The sequence below is a fragment of the Cheilinus undulatus genome, linkage group 14 (assembly GCF_018320785.1).
Source record: "Cheilinus undulatus linkage group 14, ASM1832078v1, whole genome shotgun sequence".
Lineage (NCBI taxonomy): Eukaryota > Metazoa > Chordata > Actinopteri > Labriformes > Labridae > Cheilinus > Cheilinus undulatus.
The window spans coordinates 4,394,055-4,412,025 of NC_054878.1; the positions used below are offsets into that span (position 1 = coordinate 4,394,055).

The 17,971-nt window shown below is 38.9% G+C and overlaps 1 protein-coding gene across 3 annotated transcripts in view; it reads left to right on the forward strand.

Annotated features, from left to right (window-relative positions):
* Nucleotides 1–17,971, forward strand: part of slc5a6a (solute carrier family 5 member 6a) — a 60,653-nt gene that overhangs the window by 26,199 nt on the left and 16,483 nt on the right. For all 3 annotated transcript variants that reach the window (XM_041805700.1, XM_041805702.1, XM_041805701.1), the window contains exons 6-10: nt 13,358–13,409; nt 13,494–13,561; nt 15,875–16,029; nt 16,125–16,265; nt 17,823–17,952. In XM_041805700.1, the coding sequence (XP_041661634.1) occupies nt 13,358–13,409; nt 13,494–13,561; nt 15,875–16,029; nt 16,125–16,265; nt 17,823–17,952 (546 nt within the window). The remainder of the gene's footprint in view (nt 1–13,357; nt 13,410–13,493; nt 13,562–15,874; nt 16,030–16,124; nt 16,266–17,822; nt 17,953–17,971) is intronic.

The following is a 17,971-nucleotide window of genomic DNA, read 5'->3' on the forward strand; positions in this document are numbered from 1 at the left end:
TTACCCCTTCTTTGTTTATTTTTTTCACATATTTGTCACTTAAATGTTTCAGAGCATCAAAACAAACAAAAAAACAAATCAAGAGAAGTTGCATTTCCTTGCAGCAAAGGCATTGAAATGCTGAGGCTGAAAGTGGAAAATAAGAAAATGTGAAATAAAACTGCTAAAAGCAGTGAAACAAAGCTGAAAATAAGAAGGTATAATTAATGGGTGAAACAGTTAAACTTGTGAAGAGCCTGAAATTACAAAGAGCAAAATCAGTAGCAGATGTCTTAAATATGTTCGTAGAGCTGTGTTATTAAAAAACAGAAAAGTTGGAAGGAAGTGAAATGTGGAATTACTCAACCCTTTAGCTCTGTTGTTCTCGGTGTGTGCGTTAAGTATGAAGTGTATGTGTGTGTGTGTGTGTGTGTGTTTTGGTTGATGAGACAGATAAACACACATGTGTCTGTGTTCCTGAATGTTCTTATTAGTTAGAATCAACAGCTGTGTGGTTTCCATGGTGATGGAGAATCAAGTAGCTTTAAATGGCATTCAATTGCTGAAAAAGCATAAAAATAGCTTAAAATAGCATGAAAATAGCTGAAAGATAGCATGAAAATAGCCATACATAGCATCAAAGCTGAAGAGTGAGTACAGTAGCTGATTTGTGGAAAAAGTAAAGAATTACAGATAAGCACACTGTTAAATTATAATGTGAAGATGAGAGCTTTAAAATTGCTAAACTAAAGCCACATGTATGTTATAGTTAAGGAGAATGCTAAAGCATGACTTTGTGTTTGTATGTGTGTGTAGGACTACTAGGTTGCCATGGTAACGAATGCCTGAATGACATCACAGCTGAAATAAAGGCTATTTAGTCACACCTGTTAAGCCCAGTTCAGACCAAAGATTCGTCATGCGATGAGACGGTTCTAAAATGAGTCGCAGCAGTCTGAACTGAGCGCTGCAGCTCGAATGAAGCCGTCTGATGGAGTCACCAGCGATTCAGCCTGTCAGGTCGCAGAGAGCGGGTGCAAGAATGCAGCAAGCAGAGAAATGTGAAGAGGGAAATATAAATCTCCTTTTGAAAGGCTATATACGCCAATTTCGTCAGATATTCATGCTGTTAATTTTTAAAATATCTCTTTTCTCATCGATCCTCCTGATAATCACTTGTTATTACCACACAGCATGGCAGCAAAATTTCAAGGCACAGTTAAACTCTAAAATGCTTTTTTAGATCAGCCTTGTTATAACAAAGATATCCGCTGAGAATAGTTAATGTTCCACTGACATATTCAGCTTCTGCAGCCTTAAATTTCTCCCACAAAGCGCAGCACTTCCTATTTATAAGCACAGCTAAATAAAGGAAAGGAGAATCTTTTCTAGACAATGTTTCTACTTCAATTTATTACATCTATCTGCTTCTTGGAAATAATTAGTCAAACATCGATCTTTTTAATGATTTAACACAAAAACTTCCGCCTACCAAACTCCTGTCTCCTCCATCAGCTGTCATCCGGCTTAACAGCTGATGGAGGAGACGGCAGAGTTTTCAGACTGAGATTTAAGGGTGAAAACTAAAAAAGTGTAGTCATTTCCAAGGAGCAGACATATGATAAAGGGAAATAGAAACAACATTTTTGAAAAGTTTAACATTCTCCAGCTGCATTTGTACACAGGAAGTGCTGCGCTTCCTGTGATAAACCATGAGAAATCCAAGGCTGTAGAAGCCTGTCTGGTTCACAAAAAATAATAGCTTTCAGCAGATAACTTCATTATGACATGAGTGAGCTACACAAGCATTTTTATGTTTATATGTGCCGTTAAACTGTGCTGCAGTGTTGGAAACCTCTGCCTAAACTCCTGTCTCCTTCAGCAGCAGCGCATCAGGGTTTCATGCGCAGCTGATGGGCTGAAGGTTCTGTGTAAAAACAAACAGAAAGAGGATCGATGTAAACATTTCCAAGAGGCAAAAAATGCAATGAATAAATAAATGAAAGTTTAATAGATTATATCATTTGAATAGGATCTCTCTTTCCAGCAGCAGATAGGCAGGAGAAATTAAAGGCTGTCTGGTATAATTCTCAGCGGACATTTTCGTTGTAACAAGACTGATCTAGCAAAGCATTTTAGTGTTCATATGTGCCATGAAACTGCACAGCTGTGCGATGTTGATGACAAAGAGGAGTAATCACTCCTGGCACACGTGCATTTCTTTCCCTCTTTAAGAGACAGATTTATTGCGCAATAACTTAGGTAAATCTCTTTAAAGTGAGTGACGGTGAAAGTCGTTGCCATGGAAACAATGCATCGTCTCACTCAATCACAGCAGTGTGAACTGGGAGGTGTTTAGAGTGTCACAGAGTGGAACTTGAAAGTTTCAACTCGTCTGATCGCGAATCTTTGGTCTGAACTGGACTTTAGTTTCAGTTAAAGTGGGCTCAGAAAACAGGGTTGAGAGGTCAGAACATGCACTCAAACAACGTCAATTTACAATGTACTTGTAAAACCTAGCGGAAAACCAAAGGTGTCATGAGAATCAGCAGAAGCTGACAAACACGGTGACATGTTTTTTCATGTCTGGGAAGTGAAAAATCATGCTACAAGAGTGATCTAAAATCTGTCTTTCTGAGTCTGAAGACCAAAGTCTCAGAATCCATAAAATTGCAGCAGATGGAGGAGATTTCGCCGTTCTTGGGACAGTTGGCCCTCTCACGCCAAAACTGTGCGTGACATGGCTTTGGTTCTTGGTTTGACAGTAGTGAGACAAAATTTCCTCCGTTTTGATGCCTTTTTTTATGTCTGTGGAGTGAAGTTTGTGGATTTTATGGAAGTTTGTTCGGGAGATTTCTTCTGGCGTACTAGCAGGCTGCTGCACTCTGACTGATGATGTCACACACTCTGAAGTCTGACTTTTTTGTGTAAAACCCCAAAACTTGTGTTGATTAAACTGTGAAATCTCAAAAACTGTAGAAGATATTTAACAGTTGATTACATGTTAAATAGCGAAAGAGTTTGTCTACGTTTTAAAGCAAAAATGAAGTCTGCAAGTGGAAGTATGCAGAATGTGTAGAATCTCAGTTGAAGCAGTTTTAGGCAGAACAACAGAAACCTTCCATTCATTTTAACGGGGCCAAAAAATGTGGAAAATGTTAAATTTTATAAAAAGTAAAAGGGTTAGAAATGTGAGAAATACAAGCACTCTTTTCCTCAACATGCCGAACATGATAAAAGTTTAACTGATGGCTGCTTTGGTGTGAGTACACACAGCAAGCTGGTGTTTGATGGCTCCAAAATTTGCTTATTAAGACCCTGCTGAGATATACCTGCTATCTACTACCTTAACTTTCAGTCAACAAAGAAGATTACCTGAGTCTACTTAAAAAAAAAAAAAAAAAACAAACTGCTGTAATCTTATGCTCTAAACTCAGAGTGTGTGTGAGAAGTGGCTTTGGCAGAGGAGCAATGGCTCAAGACCCAGTCTCACTCCAATCCATCTGGAAGGGAATGCAACAAATTAAGTTCGAGATGATCTCTCATATGGATTCTAAACTTGACACTATCAATACACGCCTTGACAAAATAGAGGGCTCAGTATCTACACTTGGAGAACAAGTCTCTGAGCTTGAACAAAGAGTTGGCTCTAACGAGGAAGACATCTGATTTAACGTGTTGAAAATCTCGAAAAAGATAACTCTGACCTGAAAGAGCAAGTGGGAGCTGCGGAGAACCGGAGCAGGGCCTCAAACCTTCGCTTCATTTCTGTCCCTGAGAAAGCTGAGGGCATGGATATCCTCGGCTTCATGTACCGCCTGATCCACAACTCCTTGGTGGAGAAAACTTTCCCTCACCCCCAGTTATAAAGCGATGCCATCGCTCCCAATCATACACCAAGCAGAATCTCAGAGACAGACCAAGGCCTATCCTGGTTAAATTCCTCCACTTCCAGGACAAATTAAAGATCCTGAGACTCTCCAGGGAAAAGAATCAGCTTGAGTATAACGGCTCACAAGTTCACATCTACCCGGACCTCAGTGCCGACCTCGTCCAGAATCGCCGGCAGTTTGATCCTGTTAAGAAGAAGCTGCAAGCTTTGAACCTAAAATTTTCCCTCATCTTCCCCTGCACGCTAAAAGTTGTCCACGGCGGTAAGACAAAATCCTTTTGCTCCCCCGAAGAGGCTGGGGCTTGTCTCAGCGAGCTCGCCACTGACTCTCCACAACATGCTAAGGCTAAGGGCGAAACACTGCTAACTATTGTTCTTTTTCTTTCACCTTCTATTGGTTCTACAACATTTGATGGGACTGCTATGCTGACCGCTTGCTTCAGTATTCCTTGTCACGCCAGCAACTTTGATTTCTGACTAAAAATTAGCTTTGTTCTTACGCTGGTATTTTCAGTTAACTCATATGTAAGAACTGCTTGACTACTTTGTTTGCCGTAAACCCTGTCGCAGTCTCAAGCCAGGCAACTGAAACTGTCATAAAATGCACCGTATCAGGACTTAAAATAACGATAAAATAACGACAGATAAAGTTTATGGGGAATATAACATGTTCCTTCGCATTGGCTAATAGCTTTGAAGAGCGTAATTAGCTAAATAAAACAATTTTAAGTCATAAAGATATTACAAGATTAAAAACTCTGGGCATAATTTTTCTTTATCTCCTAATTATTTTATGAGCTATGCATACCGAGCTGTACTCAGTTTTATGGCGCAGCATCGTTTACTTTTGCTTTTCGTTCGTGTCTTGTCTTTTGTGATATGTATGCATTTGTATGCGTGTGTTGTTTGTATTATGACTCTCCTGTCCTCCTCTCCGACACTTCCTCTGCTCCACTCTGCCCTGTCTCCACTTCTAGCTCCCCTGAATCAAAACTGATTTAGCGAAAGGCCTAAAACTTATACACCTGAATATAAGGAGTCTTCTCCCCAAAATTGACTTGATAAAAGTCTGGGTTGGTCAATATAAACCCAATGTGCTTACATTTTCGGAAACTTGGTTGCATAGTAAAATTTGCAACGATGAGATTAAAACTGACAATTACATATTATATAGAGCAGACAGAGGTGCGTGAGGAGGAAGCGTGGCCATCTATGTCTCGAGCTGTTTCTCATCTGAACCTGCTCTTCCTAATGTACCCCCACAATTCTTTGAGTCTCTTTTTGTTCGGCTAAAACTTCATGACAACAAACATCTCATCATTGGCAGTGTTTATAGACCTCCACCTGTCCACCCTGACTCAACTAAATGTTTAATGTCTACTATAACATCACTGGAATACTAAGGTGAAATGATTATCTTAGGGGACTTCAACAGTAACTGGCTTGACGGTTCATCATCAAATGATAAAAACATGCTTAAAAGTATAAACTTAACTCAGCTGATCAACGAGCCAACCAGAGTTTATGCTAGATCTAAAACACTATTAGACTGGATCCTTGTCACTCATCCAGAAAGAATAATCAAATCTGGCACACTATCCCACTGCTTTAGCGACCACTCAGCTATTTTCTGTGTATGGAAAATTAAATCTCACAGGCTTCCCCCAAAATATATCAGAGTCAGACATTGTAAGAGTATTTACCTTGAAAACCTGATACACGACCTGACTGCAATAAATCGGTACAGGTTCCAACTTAAACCAACTGTTGAAGATGCCTGGAATTACTTCCATAGTGAAATTACCAGAGTCATTGATATGCATGCACCCTGGAGAGAAATTAGGGTCAAAGGAAGTCACCTGCCTTGGATCAGTTCCGACTTGATTCATCTCTATAATCAAAGGGATAAAATGTGGAAGATATACAGGAAAAGCAGGGTCCTGCAGACTGGGAAAACTTTAGATCCCTCAGAAACTTATGTAAAACAAAAATGCATAATGCTAAATCTGACTATTATAAAAACATTTTTCTGAAAATATGTATGTATTTTGTACACATATATGTACACCCAAAACAATTCTGGAAAAAGATGGATAATATTCTTAACAAGTCAAACAAAAACACCACCACCCAGATTAGATTTAACAACAACATTATAGATGATCCTCCTACAATCTCAACGATCTTTAATCGACACTTCTTCGCTATAAGCAGCTCCTGTGTGTTTGACCCTCCTATAGCTTTTGACTCCCCTACTACCTCCCCTTATACAAGTTCCTTTTCTTTTTGTAAAATCCTTCCTGCTGACGTTCTACGTGCAGTAAACCAGCTAAAGGCTGACTGCAGATCGGGACCAGATGGTATTGAAACTAAATTTATTAGTTGGCAGCTCCTATTTTGATATATCCATTATGTGATCTATTTAACCTCTCTCTGTCAGCTAATGCCCTCCCCTCTACCTGGAAAAGTACCTCTGTCACTCCACTCCACAAGGGAGGTGATCCCTATGACATACATAACTATCGTCCAATATCTATTGTCAACTCTATCGCTAACATTTTTGAGAAATTAATCTTTAACCAACTGTCACAATACTGTAATGATTTCCATATTCTGTCCCCACACCAGTCAGGCTTTAGACCTAACTTTTCAACAACTATAGCCCTTCTTAATTTTACAAATGATGTCTTTACCGCTTCGGAGCAAGACAAGCTCACTGGTGCAGTTTTCCTTGATTTAACTAAAGCCTTTGATATTGTTGATCACTGCTGACTTCTGGATAAGCTCTACTCTTATGGTGTCTCTCGGAGTGCTCTGCTTTGGTTTAATTCATATCTTCACGATAGACGTCAGTGTGTCAGTCTTAACAGCAGCCAGTCCGACCATCTAGTCATTGAAAAGGGAGTTCCACAAGGCTCATTGCTTGGCCCACTGCTTTTCTCAGTATTTGTTAATGATCTCCCTAAAATGTGCTCAGACTGCCATGTACACCTATATGCCGATGACACAGTAATTTACACATCCAGTTAAAATAGATCTGCCATGGAAAAATCTCTTCAAAGAGAGTTTGTTTGTATTCAGAGGTTGCTCTTATGCAACACACTACTGCTGAACAAAAAGAAATCCTGCTGCATGATGTTTGGCACTAGACAAGCCCTTGGTGACGCTCCAACCTTAAACATTTCTTTCAGTGATGGATCTCCTTTGGAGCATGTAAATTCTTGTAAGTATTTAGGTCTCTGGATTGACCCAGTGCTGTCCTTCAATGTACATATTGACTCCATAACAAATAAGCTTAACCGGAGCCTAGGTACTCTATATCGTTCTATAAATTGTTTCACTCAGCAAATGAGGAAAAAAATTGTAACACGACTACTGCTGCCAATAGTAGACTATGCTGACACTGTATATCAGAACACTACCGAATCACGCCTTCAGCCACTCAATGTTATATTCCACAGACTCTGTAGATTCATTTTAAGGTGCCCTTATCAAACTCATCACTGTACCCTGTCCTGCCTATTTAAAACAACATCTTATACCTTACACATCACTTTACCCTCTCAGACAAGCCCTACAACCTTTCTTCTGCGTTCCCTTCACCAAAAAGGAAATTGGTAGACAAGCATTTAAATTCAAAGCCCCCTCTGACTGGAATAACTTACCCATTGTCATAAGAACAATTAATTCACTGAGCCTGTTCAAGAAATCATTCTTCACTTACCTCAAAACTCCACGTCTCTGCTTCTAATGGAAATGTCTTCTTATCATAATACCATACTATCTCTAGTCACTCTGGCATATCTTTTGTTATTACTGTTTCCAATATTGCTATGCTTTAGTCCTCTTTATTGATAATAACTTACCTTTTGCTCGACTTCTTCTAAAATCCACACCAGAAGGCACAATGTTCTTTTGTCTTGTATGAGGTATAGTGGAAAAAGGAATTGATGTATGGGGAGGTGGGTATTTGAGAGCCTTTGTTCCATATATGTTTATGTAAATGTGTTGTTTTTCTATGTTCTGTGTTGGACCCCCTCTAAAACGAGATGGTTCATCTCCAGGGGGTATCCAGTAATAAAATTACGAAATAAAGTTACGAAATGAACCGTGAAAATAGGACCAACTGTGGAGACTGTGAAAGTGCCAAAAAACATACGGAAGTATAATAATAATAAAAAGAAGAAGAAAGTTTAGAGAAGAACAATATGTTGAAATGCCTCAGCATTTCAACATAATGAAGGTCAGAGAAGAACATAATAAAGTCATAGAAGAACAATAACAGTTTTCTCCTGCTAAGACTGCATGCTCATAAGAAAACATTACATTTAGGCTTTCCTTAAACACAGTAAGAATATTAGATTTTCAGAGATAATTATCCAGAATGCCCATAGAAGTTTAAATAATTCCCCTGAAATGTTGGGAAACTTGATACAAAATCTCTCAGGAGTTTTCCTGGACATTTTAAAATTTGTTTGGATATTTTTTGAGTTTTTGGAGAATTTTTTTTGTATTTTTCAAGTGTTTTCAATAAATTTTTGGGTTTGTTATATATTTTTGAGAGCAATAGTGGAAGTTTTGGGACAGTTTTCTTTAATGGTATTTTCATGGTACTTTGGAAAATTTGGATATTTTTGGAAAATTGCTTTCGATTTAAAAAAAATATATTTTTATGGAAATTTTGGAAATCTATTTGTATTTTTTATTTGATTAGGAAATGGGGGGGTTATCCTTTGAATTAAATTGAAAAGTTATTTTTAAGGAAACTTGAAAAATATGTAAATATTTGGAAATTTGATTAGGATTCTTTTTTTGGGAAGCTGGCATCATATTTTTAAATTTTCAATAATTTCATGGAAATTTTAGGCAATTTCATTGTAATGTTTTGGGGAAATTGCTTCAAAATTGTCAAAGTATTTTTATGGAAATTTGGGAAATATATTTGAAAATGTTTGGGGGGAGGGTTCCTTTGACATTATTAATATTTCATACAAATTTGGGGGAATTTTTTTGGAAGTTGTGGGGAATTTTCTACAGTTTTCATGGAATTTTGGGGAACGTTTTTAGAATTTTGTGGGGAATTTGATTAAAAACAAATTGGTGAAGAATTTGCTTGTTTTTTTAGGGCTTGACATGAAATATTTGGGTAAATTTTTATTGGAATATTTATGCTTTATGATCAAGTTTCACAGCTCAGGTCTAAGGACGTTAAGGGAAATGCCATCCAAACCTACCTGGCCCTATGTGAAAAAGGCATTCTCACCCCTTGTTTAAACATTAATTAACTGTGATTAACTTCATTTTTTTGGAATGCTGTGTTCAGTTTTCACTTTCCACATCCAGAATCCAGAAATCCCTTAAATAGAACCTGTCTGACAAAGTGAAGTAGGCTGAAAGATCTCAAAGCAACACATCATGGCAACATCTAAAGAAATTCATGAACAAATGAGAGACAAAGTGATTGACATCTGTCAGTGTGAAAATGATTACGAGCCATTTCTAAGCAAACCACAGTGAGAGCCATTAACCACAAATGGAGAAAACTTTGAAACCTTCCCAGGAGTGGTTGGCCAACCAAAATCACTCCAAGAGTGTAACAACAACTCATCCAGGAGGTCATAGAAGAACCCAGAACCACATCCAAAGAACTGCAGGCCTCATTGGCTTCAGTTAAGGTCAGAGTTCATGATTCAACCATAAGAAAGACACGGGGAATAATGGCATCATGGGCGAGTTCCAAGGCCAAAACCACTGACAAGAACACAAAGGCTCACCTCACATCTACCAAGAAACATCTCGATGATCCCCAAGACTTTTGGAGAAATATTCTGTAGAGTGACAAGACAAAAGTTAAACTTTCTGGAAGGTGTTTGGCCCGTTACATCTGGAGTAAAAACAACACAGCATTTGATAAAAAGAGCATCATGCAAACAGTCAAACATGGTGGTGGCAGTATGATGGTCTGGGGCTGCTTTGCTGTTTCAGGACCTGGACCACTTGCTGTAACAAGAAATTCTGCTGTCTATCAGAAAATCCTGATGGAGAATGTCTGGCCATCGTATATTGACCTCAAGCCTCAAGTCCACCAATGGCCTAAAAACAAAACAAAGTGAAGGTTTTGGAGTGGCTAAGTCAAAGTCTGGACTTAAATGTGACTGAGATGCCTCCAGTATGGATTAATTAAAACAACTTTCCACAAAGAAGAATGGACCTAAAATTCCTCCACAGCGATTCCTCCACACTTGCAGTTTTTGCTGCCAAGGATGGAACAACCGGTGATTAGGTGTAGGGGGCGTTTTTACTTTTTCACATTGGGGCAGATAGGTTTGGTTGTCTTTTCCCTTCATAGATAAAATCATCATTTAAAAACTGACTTTGGTATTCAGTCAGGTTATCTTTATCTGCTATTCTTTGATGATCTGAAGCATTTAAATGTGATAAATATGCAAAAAAATCAAAAATCAGAAAGGGGGCAAATACTTTTTCACAGCACTGTACCTCTAGTAGAGAATGGGTTTTCCTTCTTTCTGTGAAATCCAGTCTATCAAGCTGGAGATATTCTTACTGTTCACCTTGCATTGTTTTAGCTGTCTGGCTGCGTCATGAACGTCCTTTTAAATATACTTGCCTATGCTTGACACGAACCTGGAGAAAACAGCCAACAGCTTCCTGGTGTTTAAGATGCAAACTGCAAACATTAAGATGGTGATAATGGTGATAGTTTGGAGTTGAAGATTACAATAGTAAACAATCCTAAAACAAAGAAGAGATGAAAACAGGATCAGTGGAGCCAACGTGTGGGCTGATGGCTGGAAACCAGCAGTATTGACAGATGTAACCCTGCCATTGTGGTATCAGCATGAATGTCTAGAACGTTCCAAAAAAATTGGGGCGCTGTGTAAAATGTAAATAAAATCAGTATGCAATAATGAGCAAATTTCAAACCCATATTTTATTCACAATAGAACAAAAACAACATATCGGATGTTGAAACTGAGACATTTTAACATTTCATGTAAAATATTTGGTCATTTTGAATTTGATGGCAGCAACACGTCTCAAAAAAGTAGGGACAGGGCAACAAAAGGCTGGAAAAGTAAGTTGTACTAATGAAAAGCAGCTGGAGGAGAATTTTGCAACTAATTAGGTAAATTTGCAGTATGTTAGTAACATGACTGGTATAACAGGAGCATTTTAGAGAGGCAGAGTCTCACAGAAGCGAAGATGGGCAGGTTCACCTATCTGCAAAAACACTGTGTCTAAAAAATTTTCTTTTAAATGTTCTTCAACATAAAATTGTGATGTGGCTGTAGAATATCCATCCATCTACTGTCCGTATTATCTTCAGAAGATTCAGATAATGTACAGGCCCTCAGGGGTCACTGCATTAAAAACAGGCATGAGTCTGAACTGGAAATCACTGCATGGGCTCAGGAACACTTCCAGAAATCATCGCCTGTCAACACAGTGGGCTGAGCCATCCAAAAATCACAGCTTAAGCTTTTTCATGCAAAGAAGAAGCCAGGTATGTTAACATGATCCAGAAATGCCACCAACATCTCTGGGGAAAAGCTGATTGGAAATGGACTGAGGCAAAATGGAAAACTGTTCTGTGGTCAATCTCTATTTAAAATTAAATTTTGGAAACCATAGATGCCGTGTCCTGTGGACTAAAGATGAGAGAGACCATCCAGCTTGTTCTCCTGGCTCAGTCATAAAGCCTGCATCTCTGATGGTATGGGGTTGCATTGGTGCCTATGGCGTGTGCAGCTTACACATCTGGAGAGGAACTATCAATGCTGAAAAGCAGAGAGAGATTTTAGACCAACGTATGCTCCCATCCAGACGTCTCTGTCAGGGAGGGCCTTGACTATTTCAGCAAGACAATAGCTGGGTTTCCATTACGCTTGGAAATGCGCAAAATCGAAATAGCGCAATAAAAAACTGGTAATGGAAACACCTGAATTTCAAAAAAACCCTAAAATATCGCTAAAAAGTTTTTACGCTTTCATGAGGAGGTTTTTCAGGCGTTTCGATATAGAAATATATCGCAGAAGTGCAATGGAAACACTTTTTCCGCATTTACAGGTCACGGGACGTGACGTACAGTGTCACGTGACCAGTCACTCCGAGACATCATGGCACGGTACGTGTAGACAGAAGAATAGATGAGACTTTTCTTAACATCATGCTTCTACCCTTATACGTGGCTTTTGCCATACATACGGACTTTACCTCTGAACTATCATCCGTTGCCTTTGTCTTTTGTTCAAAATTATCAAGGCAACCGCCGTAGATGTAACCAAAACCGCAACAGGTTTTGGGCGTCAAGCTTCCCCTGCAGCGGATTCACGCGAGATGAGATTTTACGAGAATTGCAAGGCCTATGCCCAAAACTCCCTTCAGTGGAAATGCATTCAAAGCGCAATTGTACTTAATCAGAATTTAAGAAATATCGCTTTCATTTTGCGGAAAACTGTAACGGAAACCCAGCTATTGCTAAACCACATCCATCACAACAACATGGCTTCACAGGAGAGGAGTCCAGGTCCTGAACTGGCCTGCCTGCAGTCCAGACCTTTCACCAACAGACAACCCAGGACTGTTGAGCAGCTAGAATCCTATTTCAGACAAGAATGGGACAACATTCCTCTCCTGAAACTCCAGCAGCTGGTCTCCTCACTCCCCAGATGTTTGCCATCTGTTAAAAGAGAACACTACACAATGGTTAACATGGCCTTGTCCCAACTTTTTTGAGATGTGTTGCTGCTGTCTAATTTAAAATGAGCTAGTATTTTTCTGATATGTTGTTTATGTTCTAATGTGAAAAACATGGCTTTATGATATTTGACAATCATTGCATTCTAATTTTATTTACATTTTACACAGCGTCCCATGTTTTTTGGAAGCAAGGCTCTATTTCACACATTTTATATTCAACTAGTAAAACAGAATCAAAGTCATTTGTATACGCTGTTACTAAATGAGGGCCCAGATGTTTATCTTCATATGAATAGAGAGGGATCTCTGGTCACATGTGGGTCCTTGTCCATAAAAACATCTTTGTCATGGTGGACTGTTGTATTCTAGAGTTGCATAATTTACATCAAATGACCTTGAGTGCGTTTATAGACCAGATAAACTCCAGCCTGACTCATACCTTGACCTGCTAATGTTAAACTGACCTTGTAAAATTTCTATGACACTGTTTACCATCTGAAGTTTACATCATCCTCTGTATGCAGTAACCATGTTCAGCAGTGTCAGGACTCTGTGGCACTCCAGCACAGACACTGATTAATGCAGAAGTAATGGTGGATTTAAAATGCTGAGCCTTTAGAGAGTCAGACAATGTTATACTGCTGCAGCAGATAAAATCTGACTCACGTGAGCCAACCTGCTCCAAAACCTGACCTCTGAGCTCATCTCTCTTTTATTGACTCTTCCTGTCCTGCAGCTCTGTTGATGTTTTCTCTTCCTCTGCAGGTCATTTATATGGGCGTGGTCTTGTACGCTCCAGCCTTGGCCCTTAATGCTGGTGAGAGTAATGCATGCTCTGCAGTTTACATCACAAAATATCTGCATGTGGTGAACTCACGTGCCTCCTTTTTTTCACTTGTAGTTACAGGTTTTGATTTGTGGGGGGCAGTGCTGGCCATGGGACTGGTGTGTACTCTCTACACAGCTCTGGTGAGTTTAAAGGATTTGCTAAATACCAGCAGAGCACTTCCACGGAAGGAAGGAGGATCGTAGGTTTCTACTGATACAGAAATATTGCATGGAAAACAATATTTTCAATAATATACACCATTTCTCCTCCAGTCAATCATATAGTCTAATTTTTCACAAAAACCTAAATTTTTAATCCTTCATGTGACAACAACTTTTATGATTTTCATTGACGATGCTTTGTAGCTGTTTTTAACTGAGCCTTCTTGAACACATCATAAAACAATTTTATGTAATCTAATAAAGATGCTAACTAGCTTTAAGTTTGCTTTTTCCCACCACTTTCAGCATTAGATGACTATTTCTAGCTAATGAGACTTTCTACAAAGTTTGAGGGAGTTTACCTCAGAGTTTTGGACCAAGAATGAAGAAAATCCCTGTAAAGCAGCACTGATTGATACAATGTTTTTATGGTATGGATAAGGATAAATTATTACCCTCCAGTGACAGTGTTTTTTGTTTTTTTTAGTGATGTTAATTAATCTGAAAAATTCATAAAGCTAATTTAGTAATTTTTAGATTTTTAAATGTTTATATTATCAGGTGTTTATTTTCATTATTTCAAATTTATGCACAGCACTTTGAAAGTGTTTTTTACTAAAATGTATTTTTACTATTATGATTATTATTATATGTAAAGTAACATTTAAAATATCATCATTTACTCTCATTTTGTTTGAGATAAATTAGTACATGTATGGTGTTTACATGAAGAAGTATTAAAGAGTTTTTAAACTTATTTGTGGTTTGTAAATCAGAGTGTCTTAATTCACTGAGCAATAATATTTATAAACTGCAGTAGAGCCCAGCAGATAAACACATCAGGTAGAGAATAACTGATGTCCAGTGGTCTCTCCTCAGTGTAATAAATGTAGCTTGGGCCAGCTGCTCCACTTTAGTTGCCTTTTTAGCTGTCATACAGTTCACGGATTCTTGTGACAGTGCTTCTCGTAGGTGTTCTGTGGTACGGGTCATCGGAGGCGACCCGGATGATGTCTTGAAGCCCCTTGTTGTCAACAATGTTGATGGTCTGCAGTCTCTGGCGACCCATTAGCGATCGCATTAATCAGCTTAGATGTCGTTTTGGGGACAAATCCAGGTCTGCTGGACTGCGCCAGTGTAGCTTGAGGTTATGACTTGGAAGCATGTCCTTTGGTCAGATGAAACTAAACTAGAGCTCTTGACCACAGAGACGTTGGTAATGTTTGTTCTTTGTCACCCAGTGAACACCGCCCCCACAGTGAAACATGGCGGGGTGAGTATTATGATGTGGGGATGCTTCTCTGCATCTACAACCAGAAATCTCTTAAAGCTAGAAGAAAAGAATGATGTGTGAAGGTTTAGAAAGAAAACCTGAAGCAGTAGCAGCAAAACTGGGTCTGGTTCGTCTCTTTGTCTTCCTACACGACAACAACCCAAAACACGTGGTTCTTGGGGAAGAATGACCTTCAGGAGACCAAAGTGAGCATTATTGAGTACTGATAGTTTTAGTTTTTTCTGAAATAATTTTGTTTCTGTGTGCAAATAAGATCATGTCAGCATCCAAAATAAAACTGTGGTGTTTAGAAATGCTGTTCAGAATTCCTTGCTTTGTTTAACAACACTTGGAAAATACTTTAATAGATGATATTTTTATAGGGGGGCTAATAAGTTTGTCCTAATAATTTCGTTGTCTTTGTACTTACAGCATCAGCTGTTGTTTGTATATGAGAGCTCAAGTCTAAAATCCTTCAAAGTTGGGTCCTCTGGAGGCGAGGCAAGGAAAACACGTGTGGAACAGGGTGGCAGTGTGTATGATAATGTCATCAGAATGGTCAGCCAGTAGACCTGGTGGTGGCAGCAATCACAATAGAGACGGCGAATCATAGAATGATAAATGACACTGCTTCAGATCTGTCCAGCTTTACCTGGATGCCATCAAATTATGATGAAAACATATTTACAGTAGAAACAGGAAAATACATTTTAAATTGTATTGAGCAATGGAGGACCCACTCATCTTCATCCTGATATTTTTCTATTTAGTTAGTTTTTTGTTTTTTAAAGAGAAGGAAATCTATGCACATTGGATTGTGGGTAATTGGATTGCATCCTTTAAAATGCTTTTATCCAAAGTGACTTATATCTGGGAGTGGGATTTGAACCCCCAGTCTCCCACACCCTAGTCAGCAATATAAACCACTGAGCTATCCAACCATTCGCTAATAGCAATCAATGCAGCATCAATTTTTATGGATGAGTTTTGATATTTTTCACTGTTCTCTTGTGTTTCAGGGGGGTCTGAAGGCCGTGATCTGGACCGACGTGTTCCAGACGGTGGTGATGTTTGTGGGCCAGCTGGCGGTGATCATAGTGGGGGCCAGTCAGGCGGGGGGCATAGCGGAGGTTTGGAGGAAAGCGGTCAACGGCAGCCGTGTTGCTGGACTGGAGTGAGTGCTCAGCATATCTGATCTGTAGAATTAAGATCCCTTCTGATTCAAATATCCCACGTCGGGATTCACATTGTATTCCTTAACCTTTGTAGCCTGAACCCCGACCCCCTGGAGCGCCATACCTTTTGGACCCTCGGTGTGGGAGGCGTCTTCCTGATGCTGGCTCTGTACGGGGTCAACCAGGCTCAGGTCCAGAGATACCTCAGCTCCCGCACAGAGAAAGAGGCCATAATGTGAGTAGCATCTACATCTTCTCTCTGTCCAGCAGCAGCTGCCTTTAGGCTGGCATGAAGTTTTATGGAATTTAAAATTCTGATTCTTACATTTAAGCTGTAGTTAAGTATAAATTCTGGTTTTGAAAGCTTGTAAGCAATAAAATACTTTGATAGAAGAGGAAAATTTTGGGATGAAATAGACTTAAATCTTTTAAAAGGTGTGGTGTTTAGGAGTTTTATATCTTACTAAATTAATATTCTCAGCGTCAACAGCATAAAAGCTGGTCAAAGCAACAGGAGAGGTTCATAATAAACACAGTCTGTAAAGGACAAATGTAGAAAACGTCACCTGCATAATGTGGTGTGCACATCATTGCTTTTTTTTTTTTTGATTACTTCTGTCTGGATGGCTGATGATCAGCATATTCATGTTAATTCTTGATGAACTTCAAAGCATTTCAAAGGCTCCCTTCTGATGCCAGAAGGCTGCAGTATGTCACCATAGCCTTTAAAAGCTCGTTTAACATAACAAGAGGAAGATATGATCCTAAATGGGCCTGTTAGCTTGAAGCTAATCTGCCCCCATTCATTCTTATCACCTGCAGCTTCACTGCACACAGCATGAAGGGAAAATAATCTATGTAAACAAAAACAAAACAACAATGATGTATGGGCTGTTAAAAAAAGAGGTGGGCAAGTGAATGTGTAACATGGACAGATGTACTACTGTGTAGGGCTGAATGATTTCCAAAAATTATCTAATTGCGATTTTTTTTCCCCAAAATTGGGATTGAAATTTAAAATGCAATTATTCTTGGGGTACTCTGTTATTTTTTTTCTGACAAATTCAAGCAATAAATTATTTCCAAAACAATTCATCCATAGTAGCATGAATCTGAATGTGAGGGTGCAACAAGCTTTAAGCTATAAAGGAGGCGGCTGGGGTGGAGGAGGTGAGGCTGGCTACCATAGAGTGAGCTAACTATTTTTGCTCGTATTGCAAATGTGATGTCATTTGCTTTGTGTAAGGACAGTATGATTTTTATGTCACTCATTTTGATAAAGAAAAACAAACATAAAACACAAAAAGGGGGATTTTTGTAAACCATTATAAAAATGACTCTTGAATGTTTGCATAATGTGCATAAAATTTCTGCTGCTGCAAAAATTGATTTATTAAACTGGTATTTTGACACATTTCAAATTAAAGAAATATTGCAACTTCTGCGATTTGAAAATTGCAGGGTATCCTATTGCAATTTAATCTAATTTGCGATTAATTTCCCAGCACTACTCCCATGCAGTCATTTGAAATCTGAAAACGTATAATTTATTTAAAATGTAAACCCTGTGTGTGATTGGCATAAAGCCACATCTCCTAAATGACTTCAACAATTATTTATATGTTAAATTCCTACACTCCAGCTTCAAGTATTACACAGAATTCAGTTACTCTCCTTTAAACTGTAATTTTTCACACATACCCTGAAATTTCCGCCCATCCTGTCTCCACTGTTCTGTTTTAACCCGGGATAGTCTATAACCATGTTTCTCCTCACTCCCCATGTCGTTCAGGTCCTGCTATGTCGTTTTCCCCTGCCAGCAGATCGTCCTGTGTTTAGGCTGTCTGATGGGTCTGGTGATGTTTGCTCGCTATGGAGAGGACAGCCCTCTGGACAAGGGCTACGTCAAAGCTAAGGACCAGGTAAACAAAGACCTCAGGG